At 43.1% G+C, this 14,801-nt stretch overlaps 1 protein-coding gene across 3 annotated transcripts in view; it reads right to left on the bottom strand.

Annotated features, from left to right (window-relative positions):
* Positions 1 to 14,801, bottom strand: part of LOC128437258 (phospholipid-transporting ATPase ABCA1) — a 36,956-nt gene that overhangs the window by 10,762 nt on the left and 11,393 nt on the right. For all 3 annotated transcript variants that reach the window (XM_053419328.1, XM_053419329.1, XM_053419330.1), the window contains exons 6-21: positions 14,394 to 14,515; positions 12,075 to 12,266; positions 10,470 to 10,559; positions 5,925 to 6,174; positions 5,681 to 5,820; positions 5,465 to 5,581; positions 3,996 to 4,190; positions 2,326 to 2,534; positions 2,071 to 2,247; positions 1,758 to 1,980; positions 1,351 to 1,572; positions 1,033 to 1,237; positions 791 to 904; positions 494 to 668; positions 239 to 370; positions 10 to 149 (exon numbers count right to left, since the gene is read on the bottom strand). In XM_053419328.1, the coding sequence (XP_053275303.1) occupies positions 10 to 149; positions 239 to 370; positions 494 to 668; positions 791 to 904; positions 1,033 to 1,237; positions 1,351 to 1,572; positions 1,758 to 1,980; positions 2,071 to 2,247; positions 2,326 to 2,534; positions 3,996 to 4,190; positions 5,465 to 5,581; positions 5,681 to 5,820; positions 5,925 to 6,174; positions 10,470 to 10,559; positions 12,075 to 12,266; positions 14,394 to 14,515 (2,703 nt within the window). The remainder of the gene's footprint in view (positions 1 to 9; positions 150 to 238; positions 371 to 493; positions 669 to 790; positions 905 to 1,032; positions 1,238 to 1,350; positions 1,573 to 1,757; positions 1,981 to 2,070; positions 2,248 to 2,325; positions 2,535 to 3,995; positions 4,191 to 5,464; positions 5,582 to 5,680; positions 5,821 to 5,924; positions 6,175 to 10,469; positions 10,560 to 12,074; positions 12,267 to 14,393; positions 14,516 to 14,801) is intronic.

The following is a 14,801-nucleotide window of genomic DNA, read 5'->3' as shown; positions in this document are numbered from 1 at the left end:
CACACTGACCGGACAAGGTGCAGGTGCGGGACTTTCGTTTGTGCGGCAGCCCGACATCATTCACGATCTGCTCCATCTCAGCCTTCACCTTCTCCTCCGGCAGCCCCTTCAGACGGCCGTAGAACCAGATGTGTTCCTCAACCGTCAGCCTGGGTCACAGCAAGTCAACAAATCACACATCCAGCACAACACAGGAGGGACCATGCGTGCTAAGAATCTCTTGATATGGAATACATACATGCTGAACAGTACGTTGTGCTGCGGACAGACGCCCAGATTCTGTCGGATGGTGCTGAGCTCAGTGCGGATGTCCTTGCCAAGGATGTAGGCCGTACCGGAAGTGGGCGGGAACAACCCCGTCAGGATTGACCTATCAGAAACAAAGCAAGGGCACATGAGGAAATCTTCTAAACTGAGTAGATTTCAAATTCCCTTAACAATTCTCTTGGGAGCATTGCACTTATATTGTGTGATAAAACGTGTGTTAACTCACATAGTTGTGGTCTTGCCAGCTCCGTTGTGTCCGAGGAAGGAGGTGATCTGTCCTTCGTAGAACCTCAGTGACAGCTCGTCTACAGCCAGCTTTTTCCCATGGCTGTAGACCTTCACCAGATTTTCAATGTAAACACCCGGTTCGATGTGGCTAGGCTCCTCCTCAATACACACAGCTGTGGGGGAAGAAAAGGACAAGAACGGCATTTTAGCAATGACATAACTTGTTGTTTCACTAATTGTTTTATATCTCAAAATTCTGCTTAGTCAGAAAAATTATACTGATAATCATTGGTACCTTCAGTGTTGCCCTTCTTTGACGGAGGGGCGGAGAGGTTTCTGGTCTCTTTCTCCCCGCACCAGTACGTCCTAGTCAAAGGGAAGTACCAAGCTCTGGGGATACCATACTGACCTGGAACAGACAGAATTATTTTAGTGTTTTAAACAGAGTTCACTGAAACAATCTACAAGAACTCATAGTCCTATCAATATTAAACTGTATATCATAAATTTAGATAGTAAAATCATTCAATGGCTCACCAGGAAACACAGCTTCGATGTACCAGGTCATTACTCCGTACAGAAAGGCATCAAACAGCATGAGGCAGATGGAGGTGGTTAGATTGTAGCTGTCGTCTTCCAGAGGGCTGGCCAGCAGATTGGACCACTGGATACCGACGCCTTGCTCCTCAAACAGGGCGAAGTATTCACAGCCGAACCCAAAAGCGACAGGAGACAGCAGACTCTGCGAGAAGACGAGAGCAATCAGTCTGGGTTTTATGTGTGTAGCACTTTGTAGCTTTGTTTTGAGAGTGTTGTATTGAGTGCTATATAAATCAAATGATTTCTTCCACACACCACAACAAGTTTGGCTCCAAAGCCGACGTAGTCTTGCCAGGCAACACACAGCACATAGGGCAGGTAGAGAGTGAAGTAGATGATGCCCCCGCAGGCCGCTGCCAGGTTGGCACGAGAGAACAGGGTGCTGATGAGGAAACACTGCATGATGGTTACCACGCCGAACGATCCCAGGAACAGGAACACGACCCCTGGATCACTGTACGGCAGCAGGTTGCCCATCTGACAAGAGAAAAAGAGAAAACAATGTTTAAACTGTTCCCTGGTTTGATATCACCTGTTTTCCACAAGTTCATGTCATTTCCAAACAATAAAGTGTTAGAAAAAGCATCGACTTTATTCTATTATTTTTTGATATTCCTTTGTAAAGACACCACTGCATGCAGATGTCTAAGTCCAACACTAACCTTTAATAACACGACCAACAGGCAGGCGCTGATCAGCAGCGGGATTAAACTGCTGATGAACCAGCTGAGCCACAGAGTGCCGTTGTTCAGTCCCATGATCCTCATGGTCTCCTTGAGCCGTGCCTCCTTCTCGTACACAACGCCCTTGATGATGATGGCCACGGAGTACATCCACGCCAAGGTCATGAAGAGAGGCATCGACCGACTCATCACCCGAAGGAAACTATGGGCACAAGAAATTACAGTCAAACAACCTTTCAAGAGCCTCTACAGAGAAACATTTAAAGTTGTTCTTCTCAAATAGTTCACTTACACGTCATCGACATAACAGGGGTAAGGCATCTGCTGAATGTAGACGCCTGTCCTCTCCTTTGAGCCAGTGATGGCTCTGATGATTCCTTGCTCCACGACGTCCTGCAGGTAGGAAAATCCACCCCAGATGTACCGCAGATCCTCGAAGGGGTCTGCTCTGGGACCAGGGTCCCAATACCTGCAATACAAGATGGAAATTAATAAATCTAAATCAAATCATACAAAGATTTAATAACAGTTGGACACAGCCTCTTACCCGTCTTTGATTTTGTTCGTCCTCTCCACATTATCGATGTCCATGCGGATCTTGTAGTTGACATTGGAAGGCAGGTCGGTGCTGTTGGTACGGGCGATATCAGGAAACACGATTCCAGCCCAGAATTTCTGGTTGCTCAGGAGACCCATGGACTTGTTGACCAGTCGCTCCTCATTAGCCACAGGCTCCAGCTTGTCCAGGTTCACACACTGAGAATGAAAGGAGCAGGTTTAGGTCATACTTTACTGAGAGCTGATGTAAGACAAAAAGCGATATGACATACTCGACTTGAAACAGCCCTGGTTTCCAGAGCCATCAGCATGCACCTGCTAATTAGTCACAAGCTTTTCTCACAAATGTTTTTCATGGACGACTGTGATCTTTAAACCCTATTACTCATAATTATGTGCCTTGTGCAGACACTGAGTAGCCATACCACAGTTGTTAAGTTGACATCCTGAGACCTCCTTATATATTACCCTCTCACATATTTATCTGACTGAACATCATCCCTGCATACCGAGAGTTTGAGAAGCCAACGAGTTCAGAGAGCACAATGAAAAAACAACTTAATGACCCCTAATGCTGCAGGCGTGACGGTGTTTTCTGGTCCAGAGGCCTTGACATACTTTTGGTGCGAGAAAAGCCGGTTTACACACATTATATGATCTTAGTCAGTGGGTTGTTGCTACATGTTAACATTGTGAAAGACATTTTTATGACTGACAAAGATATATAATTGACCTCAAGTCAGGGATTCTCTATCTGTAAATGACTGGTACACCACATTAACCACAGTATACAGAGGAGACTGGTGGGAGTGTAAGATCACGGAAACAAGATTATAATCATGGGTTATATTTAGAAAGATCATGAGTCTATGTGATGGATAAAACCATTTCTAATTGAGGTAATCCCGTAATTAACATTATCAGAGGCACACCATCAGGCTGTTATATCACAGCAGCAAACCATGATGTGTATTTCAACAATCTCAATGAAGAAATCCCCCTGACACAGATAAATCCAAAAGTAATAATGGCCCATTCACTGGGGCATGAACATTGATTAACATTTGGCAGGAGTCTAGGGGCAGATTGTTTACGTCTAAGACTCAACTTTGGCACACTGACCCCATATGCAGAGACAGGGAGAAGTGGCCCACTGGGCATAGCAGTGATTTAATTTGACGAATGAAGGGGAAAGCAAAAGAACATTGGATTTCAAGGCTTTTAATAGCTGTGCCGAGATCTCAATGCAGTTTAAAGTGCATTAAGAAACAACGAAAGATGATGGGGGACTGTGTAATGCTCTGACCTAAATGGACAATTGGTATTTAACATATTTCTGCTCTATGGATATTAGATAAAAGCTAGTGGGCACAAACAACTTGAGACCCGTATTAAATGCACATTTATTGTCCCCTGTCCATGAAAATGAGGACGGCTACATCGTGATATAATTACACAAGTCTGCCACAAGTCATGCGAAAACATCATAACTCGCTCTACATTTCTTTATCTTTTACGTCAGAACTGTCTTGGCATTTTATACACTGAACATTTTCTTTGGAGAAATAATTTCCATCACGGCACACACTTCACTGCTGTCTCTCTTATTTTACTTTTTTAGTGTCTTGTCTTAGTTACATGTTTCTCTATGACACTAACCTCCATGAAGCGTGAGATGGTCTGTATGGCTTGGTCGGTCTCGTTGAAGACCTCTCTCCAGGTGAAGGCGGATCCTGCAGGTCTCCGGTCCTCTGAGGACTTGGACAGGAAATCGATCACGTCTGACACGCGCCACTCGGTATCACTGAGCTGGGCGTTGAAGAATGCAGCGCTGGCGTTATTCTGCAGCAGGGTCTGTAAAAGGGGGAAAGATTTATATTGGTTATTTTATTCTTTTATTTAGATCTGAAAGTAGACAGAAAACTTTACAGATAAACAGAACACCTTTACAGAAAGCTTTGATTTTGTTTCTTACTGACACTGTGCTGTAAAAATGTGTGTTGGGAGAGGGTTAGGGAGTTAGAGAAAATAAAAAACTGGAGCATCACATTAAGACTTCGGGCATTTTTGTTTGGCTTGTGACCTTGTGTCTTGTGACCTCTTTTACTACTCAAGGGTTTTCTCTAAATAATTGCCTCTGTTGATGTCACCAATGTTGTCTTTCCTAGACAGAGAAACTTACTTCATCTAATACAATATTGTACAATATAGAATATTATTTACATCCTCATGTTATTAAAACCTGTCATCTAAACCTGTCCCTCCAGGATGTCACAATGTCACAGTTGCAAAAATAAATTTTGAATTCTGTTAACCAGTGACCTCAAGTGCAGATGCAGACTTGTGTCATGTGAAGATCTCACATTTACTGACCAAGATTAGTGCCAGTGATAGAGACAGTAATAGAAGCCTATTTGCTTGTTTCAGGGACCAGCTTGGTGCCTTAAATTGCTTTCTAAGCATCTGAGTGTCAATATCAAATTTCACCACTGGGTGGAACTGGTGCTTATACAATATGCATAGGAAAAGTGAAGAAAATGTAGGAAAACAGCTACTGAGAGACATGTTACAAACTGCATCACATCAGACGACGATGTTTGAACTAGTCAGTTTCTGATCCTGCAGAAGAAACTAAATCTTTACATTCTAAAACCTCAAAGCAAAAGAAATAATCCTATGGGCAAGACACTGAACTATTGATTTAATATTGATATGATTTGATGCCAAACTGCCATCCATCTATCCAGTGTTTAATTAATCAAGTTTTATGCTTGTATTTGGTCTTTTTAGCTGGATTATCTGTCTGTGTTTAAGTTAATCACCTTTGCTTCTGCCCTCTTTCAGCACAGTTTAAAGTGTTTTCGTCAGCCTGAGCCCAAAAAAACATGTTTGTGACTATCCGGGGCAGTCGGATATCTTGTGAATGTTAATGTCTCGTTAAAATAATCTGGGTGGTGGCCTCCACAGACGCCTCAGAACTTGAAAGGTCCTTCCTCCCTGGCAAGTCACATCAGAGACATAATTTCACTGAAGTCATGTGCACAGATTATTCTCTTTGAACCCCTAATGTAAACAGGAAGAGCCGCTCTCATGTGTGTACGGGAACAATGTCAGCGCCTCCCACTCACCCTGACTAAGTCCATTTCTTCGCTATTCTCCATGAAGCTCCAAACTTTGGGTCTCATCTCTTGCCACATCCCTCCAAGATCCCTCAGCACGCCGAGCTCCTGGAAAGTCTTATTAACCTGTAGCACACACACACACAAAAATCATACTTCAATCATTTGATGGGTCTTAAATGATCATTCTGAAAGGGTCTCAGAGATTATAAGAGCCGTGTGTACCTCATGGATGATCCTCTGTGTTGCTGGTGTATCTGGGGTGTACAGGATCTTTCCCATGAGCAGTGGCTTCAGGGCTCTCCAGATCATCCTGGAAATGGGGCTTGACTCCAGCTTCCGCATCATGCTGTTACAATAAGGTGCTGGAAGAATACATACAATACAATTTGAGTCAAGGACACCGTGAAAAATACAAATGAAGGTTGAATCTGAAGGTGCTTCAGATTAGATAGCAGTGGACACTTACTGGAAGAGTTGTCGTAAGAAGTGCTGGGCTCGCTGTCGCTGTCGTTGCCGCTGCCATGGTTTCCAAACAGGGCCTTGTAGTTGTTGTCCTCGTACCAGTTGAGAGATTTAATTTTGAGGCCACCTCCCTCGGGGTGTCCGCAGACGATACGGGACACCGCCTGGTACATCTGGTTTGGAGAGCCTGTGGCATTTACAGTCAGATAGAGGATCTCCTTTCGCATGTCTTTCCAACTCTTCATACCGGCGAGCTGAGGGGCGGACACACACAGAAATACACAAACATGGATGTGAGTGTTGGTCTCATTGTCAGATCAGTGATACTAATTCTGAAACACGTGGCTGGAGGTTTTTGATGTCTTGCTTTAAGCTGAAAATACAATATCTATACTGCATTCGGTTATATAGAGCTCTTTGAATTGCCTTGCTGATGAAATGCACCATACAAATAAACGTTCCCTGCTTTGCATGGCTTTCAAAAGTGGTATTTTTTTACCCCCATGATTGAATCAGCACATCCTAAAGTCCAAGTTTATGCAGAGGGCCCTCGAGGAGTTACTAAGATATCAGGTTATCACATTTGAAGCAGACGGAGAGAAGGACACAACCACAAGAAACACCGCCTGCGGCCTGCACCATAAAAATAATTTTAGTGTGGGAATAATGTCTGAGAGCCACGTCTGTGAAGTTCTAAATGAGATCAGCTCGCAGCAGCAGAACAAGGACAATCTGTGCTGAGTCTGCTGAATGTACTGTTTGTTGGTTTCCAACCTTTTTTGTCCGTTGATCACCACACTCCCACAACCCACATTTCAAGAGTTTTATACAATACAGGAAATCAGTTTTTACTGATATTCCTTTAATCCATGACCAGGACTATTTTCACGGTGTATCTATTACTGCTGGCTATCTACTTCTTTTAGTGTTCATATGCTATATGCTACATTATGTATGAACCTTTTTAAGTACCCCGGAAGTCAGACCCCCTTGGGTGAAAGTACTCCTTGTTCTGAATGATTCCTATTGAAGGTTGTCATTTTCAAAATGAGTGGTATTCCAGATTTGGAAGTGTTCAAGTGTTGCACTGAGGGATTAAGACCCTCTGCACTCAGCGGTCCGACTGAGTAACTTAATCGGACCGCTGTTCCCGATCCTTCCTTCCCCCCCTCTGCATGTGTGAGTGTACTTATATGGATTTGCCTTTCTGCCAGATAAGATGATTTACACTGTTACGAATTTATAAAGAATGTACAATCATTCCTAAAGTATGTTAGTACATGTTTTTTAAGGGAATTTACAGCTACATTGTGCAACAATCTTGTACCACTGCAGTTGCTACTGTGTTGCTGAAAAGGCAAAAGCCAATATGCTTTTAATCAAATACTGTTGTTCTTGATTACATTATATGAGATTAGTTAAAGAGTCATTGAAGCGGTAGCCTTCTGTAGTGTTTAGGCACTTTCAAAATGCAAACAGTTATCCCTGTTAACAAGCGAAGACCTGAAAGTGTGTGGAAGAACTGCGTAGTGTTTTTAAAACTTAAACCTACAATTCTGCTGTACTCAATTGTCATTAATGAACGAGAAAATAGTTCTGTCACACTTGTCTCTCTTGATATCCTCTGAACAGTCATACGCAGCATAACATCGGGCTAAAAGGAGGAGGGAGTTCATTCTGATTAAAGTTGAGGTTACTACAGGTCAAAAGACAAGTCAGCGCAAGTTCCCACAGTTTCTGTCTACAAACTGGTCAACCAAACCACACATGCAACTCTGACACCGACCCGTGATGGAGGAGGAATGGAAGGAGGGGGTTTGTGTTTTTCTGCAATTAAAACGAAGCAAGGGAGAAGAAGTTGAGTGTTTTTGTTTCCTAAGTGTGAGCCAGAGGGTAGCGCATGGGCTGAAAAAAGGACAGAAAGAAAGAATAAGAAAGAAAGAACGAAAAAAAAGTGTTTTGTTGCCGTGGCGCAGGAGCTGGAAACGAGAGCAGAAGGCAGGAGTGGAAGATGCGAGAACAAAGAAAGGTTATTATCGGTCATTCTCCTAATAGGCACCTCTGCAGGCTCCTCGACTGGATTGTTACTGAGAACAGACTCACATGGGATGAGGCACAAACACACAGAAGATCCTAACTAGACATGAAACTGTTTCCTTGGTTGACTTCTCCATAATTTGTATTCTGCCCGTCAACAGGCTATTCAACCCTGTTTTCCTACAACAGAAAGTGAGACGGTGCGTGTCTGAAAGCAGATTAAGAGAACTGCTGCGTCTCGGATCCCTCACACATACACACACCACACACACGCACTCTCTGAGGTCTTTCTGTATGCAGTGACTGCAGCTGAGCTCTCAGCCGCATAACACTGTCACATGCTTCCTTGTTTGTTCACACGCAAATAACTGCATCCGTTTGTGAGTGTGTTGTGTTCGTCTAGGTGCATATCTGGGTCTTTGTGTCTGCGACTTTCTTTGGTGTCTGGCGGTTTGCGGTTATGTTTCACATATCTGTGTACCCTCGTTTCTTCATTGCCAGGAGCTACAGAAACTGCGAGAACACAACATCGACAAGATAGAAACCTTAACCTCCTTCTTTTGCTAAGTGTCAAACCCTTGCACACCCCCGGGGGCACACAGACATGACTCTACCAACTGAAATTCACACGTGTGAGTCGGCCGATGTGCTGTCTGAATATTCATTTGCCCCTGCTGAAAACACTTTTGTGTGACTGATAATCTCGTTAGAGAGAAGATAAACTTGTTAACTTGGATGACTAGGTGAGTAACACACACACACACACACAAACAAACACACACAGACAGACAGGTAGGCAGGCGGCAGAAGAGGATTGTCCTAAAGTAACCTTGTTGCGGAGCTTTTAAGTTCGAGGTTACTATCGTTCAAATTTTCACTCCAGCACGCAGCTCAGGGGACAGTCATAAATGAATTATTATGAAGTCACACATCATCCCCACGTCCAAATCAGGCTGAATATTTTGTCATCTGAAGTAGGTTGTCTTGAGGTTACAAGAGTTCCCTCCTGCTCCCTCTGAAAAGATACATCTGAGAGCTCAGACTGAATCAAAGGGAGAACAGATACATATTGTATTGTTTTTTACAAATGTAAATAAAAAAGACTCTTGGTTCAATCCTCCATCCTGATATTATACATGACGACACTGATCAGGCTTTGGAAGGGAAAAGGTGGCTGGAGTTCATTAACTCGCTCCCTTATGCTTTTCTGTGCAATCGCTGCAGATACTAACAGCAAACAAATCATACAAAAATGACGGTTCAAATTAAAATTAATTGATATAAAAGGATAAGTATTCATTCGTTTTGTCAAAGGTAAAAATGAATGACCTCTTTTTCCTCATTCACCATCCATCCTGAAGACGGCTCCGGTGTTGTTTACAGCTTCGGAATGAGTGGGAGTTTCGATATTTTAGAGTTCAAACCTGTGCACTGCCAGTCTCCTGAGCTCAACTAAATAATCTGATTACAAACGCAAACAAGTGTTAAGAGGGTTAACACTGCAACATAATTAGGACTCAACAGCCATACATTACGAGTACAGATGATTAACTGGGTATTAATTGAGAAATTATTGTAGGATATTCTCTTTTTTAACACCTTGTTGCATCATTTCCCATGTAGCTGGGAGCTAGTGGTAGATAAACACTTCAGTTAATTCCTCCACATTGCTACACTCACACCTTCTCCTTATCAGCTTATAAGCTCAGGGCAATCAGTGTATAAATATAAACATGGGTCTTATAGCAGGCGCTTGTATTTTGTTCTCGCATTTTTCTTGGCACATTTTTTTTTCTTGATGATTAAATATGCCACAGTGAGTTCACAGGTCATGCCTGAAGTACCACTGGCCTCAAGTAAGCACAGTGCACCAAGTCTCAATGTGCGCTCTCAACCAGAGTTGGTAGAGAACTTCGGTCACTTTTCTTCAACCACTGTCTTTTGCATATTCCGTGGTTTTGTAAATCCTTGCCCTGTGACACAGTGCCCCGCAGAGAGGAAGCGGATGTGGTGGACAGAGGGTGAAAAAATCATTTAGCTTAGGTTTCAACATCAGTGGTTAGGACCAGCTCGTTGATGTTCTTACAGCTGCTTGGAAAGGAAATGCACAAATCACATGCATACAGCTGGCTCTTTATTTTCTGCCAACTCAGCAGAGCACGGGCCTGAGAGGAAAGGGGCTCTCCGCATGTGTGTGTGTGTGTGTGTGTGTGTGTGTGTGTGTGTGTGTGTGTGTGTGTGTGTGTGTGGCTCAGCAAGGCTTTTGTGCCACTAACAACAGGAGCATTTCACACGGCCATTTTGTTATTGTTTAAGCTTTTATCTGTGGTGGATGAAAGGGATTCTTTGAAATTAAAGCAGTGTCCCTGTGTTGGAACAAAGTTAAAAATGTGGCTGAATGTTGAACCAGTGTGTGTGTGTGTGTGTGTATGTGTGTGTGTGTGTGTGTGTGTGTGTGTGTGTGTGTGTGTGTGTGTGTGTGTGTGTGTGCATGTGTGTGTGGTTTATTTACCTCCACAGCCAGCGCTCCCAGGCTCTCCAGAAGATGGTCGGTTGCAGCTGAGACCTCCTGAACGACTTTGGGATCCGACTTCACATCCTTCTGTTGGAGTGAAAGGGAATCATTAATGTGCTGCAGAGGTTTTACACTGTGTCTTTTGGTGTGTGTATACAAATAAGACAATAAAATTAAAATAAATCCACCATAATGTATTGCAAGTGAAGGAAGGCAGCCATGGCCAGTTGCACAACAAGAGACCGCTTGGTCAAAGGTGAGGGGGGCTGAGAAAGAACAAGTCAGTGTGGCTTTGACCTCCTGTGTTCCTGTCTGTCAAAGTGCTGCGTGTGCGTTTGTGTGCTTGTGTGCTTGTGTGCTTGTGTGTGTGTGTGTGTGTGTGTGTGTGTGTGTGTGTGTGTGTGTGTGTGTCTGTGCTCTTGTCTTTCACACTAAGCTGTCAGCTGCTGGAACAATCTGACACTCCACAAAAGCACACGAATGGCTGAAGACAGAACAGCCCTCTAGGAAGAAAGAAAGACACTAGAGCTTTCTACTTTCTCATTATCTCACACTGCTGTCACCCCTTCTCATCCCATAACGACCCCTCCCCTCTCCCACAGATATAAAAACCACAGAGTAATTAATGGGAAAAAGTTGAATAATGTAACACAACTTCGTTACTTAAGTAAAGGAATTTCTCTCTTGCAAGTTTGGACATGCAAATGTAAATTTACATACTGTATGTATCAGATCTGTATATGGAGCCATAAACTTCACTCTCATACCTAGAGGCAGGAGTCCTGTTAACATTTAACAATGCCTTTAACACCACAGCGAGGATCTGCATTGTTTAGCACTGCTGACTTGATTTATGTCTAGAGCAATGATGATGTTTGAAGAGAATAACCATTTAACAACTGCTAGCACGGAACAAAATGTTTTTCTGGCACCCCTCACCATTGACTCCCGTGTCTGTTGATCATGGGTCTTATGGGAGGTGTGTGTGTGTGGGGGAAGGCTGTTTGAGAAGATACAGGCAGGGAAGAGATGACAATGGACAGGAAAGAGAGGAAAGAGGGTGGGGGGAGGAAAAGAAGTGGATAAAGAAAACAGAGATCTGCAGTAAAGAGAGAAAAGGCATCTGCCATGTTTGCATTTTCTCTTTAGTATCTCTGTGTTTGGAAATCATCACCACGTCCAGATCATATTTTCTCCATTTCTTGGAATATCTACACTGACTTCCTGAAAAAAGACACCCCCATCCTGTTTATGCTGGAGGACTACCCAGTGATCTTCCAGGAATGTGATGATGAAGAAACACCGGCGAATGATGATACTGTGTTTTTTCTAGTTAAAATGAGAAGGGATAGTCTTTCCGTCATCCCCTTTCAGGTGCAGTTTCCCGGGGAGATGTGGGGGTGGTTTAGCACGCTAACAGTGGGTTTCGTTACAACCTGTCTGATCTAGATAGCTCTTGATCCGTTCATTCTTTGGTAGAACATTAGCAGTTATGCTCAAGGGTTACACCCCAATGGAAAAATCCAACCCGGGCAATTATTAAATATGTGAGAATCCAACTCTCCAACTGGCGACCAAGTGATACAGGATAGAGGAACTTACCCGAATAGGTTTGAGGAAGTCTAGGTTGGACAGGAAGTGGCTCTGGGCCTTGTTAAGCCAGTCGCTGGAGGACTTGCAGATAATTTCTTGAGTCATAAGCGACACGTTGCGGTCAGCAATGTGGACAAACTCATCCAGTGTCGTGCTGTTACAGAGGTCTCTGAGGTGGAAGCCAAATCCTTTAGTCAGCACCTGGATAAAGGAAGAAAAACAAAAGCACAGCAGTTTAGATAAAGCAGAGAATTGTGGGAGAGTGTGAAAGGACATGAGGAGATAAAAATAAATCCAGTTTGTCAGGCGCTCAAAAGTTAACATGGGTGTTAACATGGAGGCACAAGGGAGTGATGAATTCATTGATGGCTCATTCTTCCATTTACAAAAACACTTCAACATAAATGTTTTTCTTGGAAACAGACACCAAACAACAAAAAAGTCCTGCCAGTTATATTTTCTTTTAAGGAAAAAGTCTCTAGAGAACATTACTTTACCAGAAACATGGGTCACAATGTCTTAACAATAACTTCTGCATATTGAGAAACAATATATATGAGTCCCTTTGGTGCTTAGTCCTGGCTCTCTCTTGCTATGTTTTGTCAAAAAGATTTATTTACAGACAAAAATGCTCATAAAACCAGAGCAACCATAGGGAAATTAAATATGAATATCAATGCTGGGCCAAAGCAAGGTTTAATACACTGAAGCTTGATTCTACTCAGACTCTAATGAAATGCCATGTATCTTTAGATAAAATTATCTTTGTCATTTAGCAAATTCTTGTCCAATCCTTGTGTTGTTGAAGGTTGAGCACATTACTTAGAATGGACAGTACAGCTGTGCCCGTGTGTGTGGAGTAACAAATGTCTTGGGACATCGGAGCGTTCAGGGACGGGACAGATGCTCCGTTTTCTCTGACAGAGTCAAGATGGTCCTACACATGTGTTTGTGTGTGAAAGCGTGTGTTAGAGAGAGAGAGAGAGGGAGCGGGGGTGGGGGAGGGCACACTGACTTATCTTCTAAATGTCCTTGACTGTCTTTTGACATCATGTCTACCACATCGAGTAGTGACAGCTGACAATCTTTAAAAGGACATCAAGGCTTACGGCCATCGGTTTGGAGAAGTCATACTCAACATCAAGCTGAGAATTCAAAACATATAGTTCCTCTGACAGATCTTTATGTCTGTGCCTTCGTGCATCTCACTGCTGCAGGATCATTGAAAAAATGCTCCATGTAACCAGGAGCCCGGGCAACAATATGCTTCCATTCATTTACAACCCCTTTCCTTAAATAATGTTTCTATCGACCATGCTGAACTAATGGATACACTTATAGTCCTTTAGTCTCAGCTGCATCCTGTGTGATCAATAGATGTCTGCGAGAGGGGTGATGGGTTAACAGAATCCTATGGTGGAACGTGAATGAGTCTCCGAGTCTCTCTCTCCGCACGTGAGGAGAAATCAGGGGGGGAAGGGAGGAGGGAAGAGGGGCAGTCATGTGACTCCCACCCTCCAATTGTAAAGCAGGTATGTTGTGACGGGCTGGCCTGGGAGCTGTTGTTGGGGTGGACCAGGGAAGTCTAATGAGCAAACGTGTGTGCGACTTGAGTGATAAATACGGGGTGTAAATAAGTGAGAAAAATATTAAATGAGACAAGAAAAATTAGGGTTACTGAAAAAGGAAAATGAGCAGAAAAATCGTCTGAAGTAGAATTCGATTTTCTTGGTGTGGGATAAGAAACAGGAGGAAGAAAAAGACACGAGAGCGAGATAGAGAGAGAGAGAGAGAGAGAGAGAGAGAGAGAGAGAGAGAGAGAGAGAGAGAGAGAGAGAGGTGGGTTAGGTACCCACTGTGACACCCCCTGTCACAGTGATTCTGTTTGGTATTAAGAGCTTATAGCAATTGAGGCCTGTTGTCCGACAGATGCTGTTGAGCCATGGTCACTGGTTTTGTGCACCAGCAGTGTGGCCAGGCCAGAATGATTATCTCATATGTGAATGGGGCACAACAAAGGGGCTTCAGAATCCGTTATCTACACTGGCATTATGCAGCTCAGTATAAACAGAGGAGGAACTTGAGGAAGGATTTCATATTTAGTTTTTTAACTTTGACTTAATCTTAATTATTTTCTCCTGTTGCTATACCGTTACTGTTGTTTGTGTTGTACTGTATTATTGTGTGTTCCACAAACCAGCTAAAGATACATTTCCATTGATGCCTGCATTATTGGACAAGACAGTTGGGAACCATAAGAAGGGAATATGTGGTTTAAAATACATAAGGGATTTATTGAAAGAAAAGTTAGTAAATGTGACAGTTTACCTTCTCCAGATTGACGTCTGCCTCCACTATCTGTTTCAAAGCGTGACGAGGAAGTGAGGCATTGTGGTGCAGGAAGTGGGAAAGGGTCTCGTTGTCTTTCAAAAAGTCCTTCAACTTGAAGCCTAGAAATGAAACATATAAACTTATTAAATCATCCTGACACAAAATCCTCAGGATATAAAGCATAGTGTCTACATTTGGTGGCAGGACAATCAACAGAGTTCCCAGTGAGATAGACGGTGAAAATATGTTATTACTTTACAAACCAGCTTCATATGCAATAAAAGAGTATAATAGCTCTTACAATCCTATAAATCCCTGAGCAGGGAAAACATTACAGAAAGAACAGATGATTGTAGGAAGAGTAATAACCACAGTATTTAATACATCAAGCTGAGAACAAAAACA

This window comes from Pleuronectes platessa, chromosome 3, assembly GCF_947347685.1.
Source record: "Pleuronectes platessa chromosome 3, fPlePla1.1, whole genome shotgun sequence".
NCBI classification, from domain to species: domain Eukaryota; kingdom Metazoa; phylum Chordata; class Actinopteri; order Pleuronectiformes; family Pleuronectidae; genus Pleuronectes; species Pleuronectes platessa.
The sequence above is the reverse complement of the archived record's forward strand: the minus strand, read 5'-3'. Positions and strand labels throughout refer to the sequence as shown.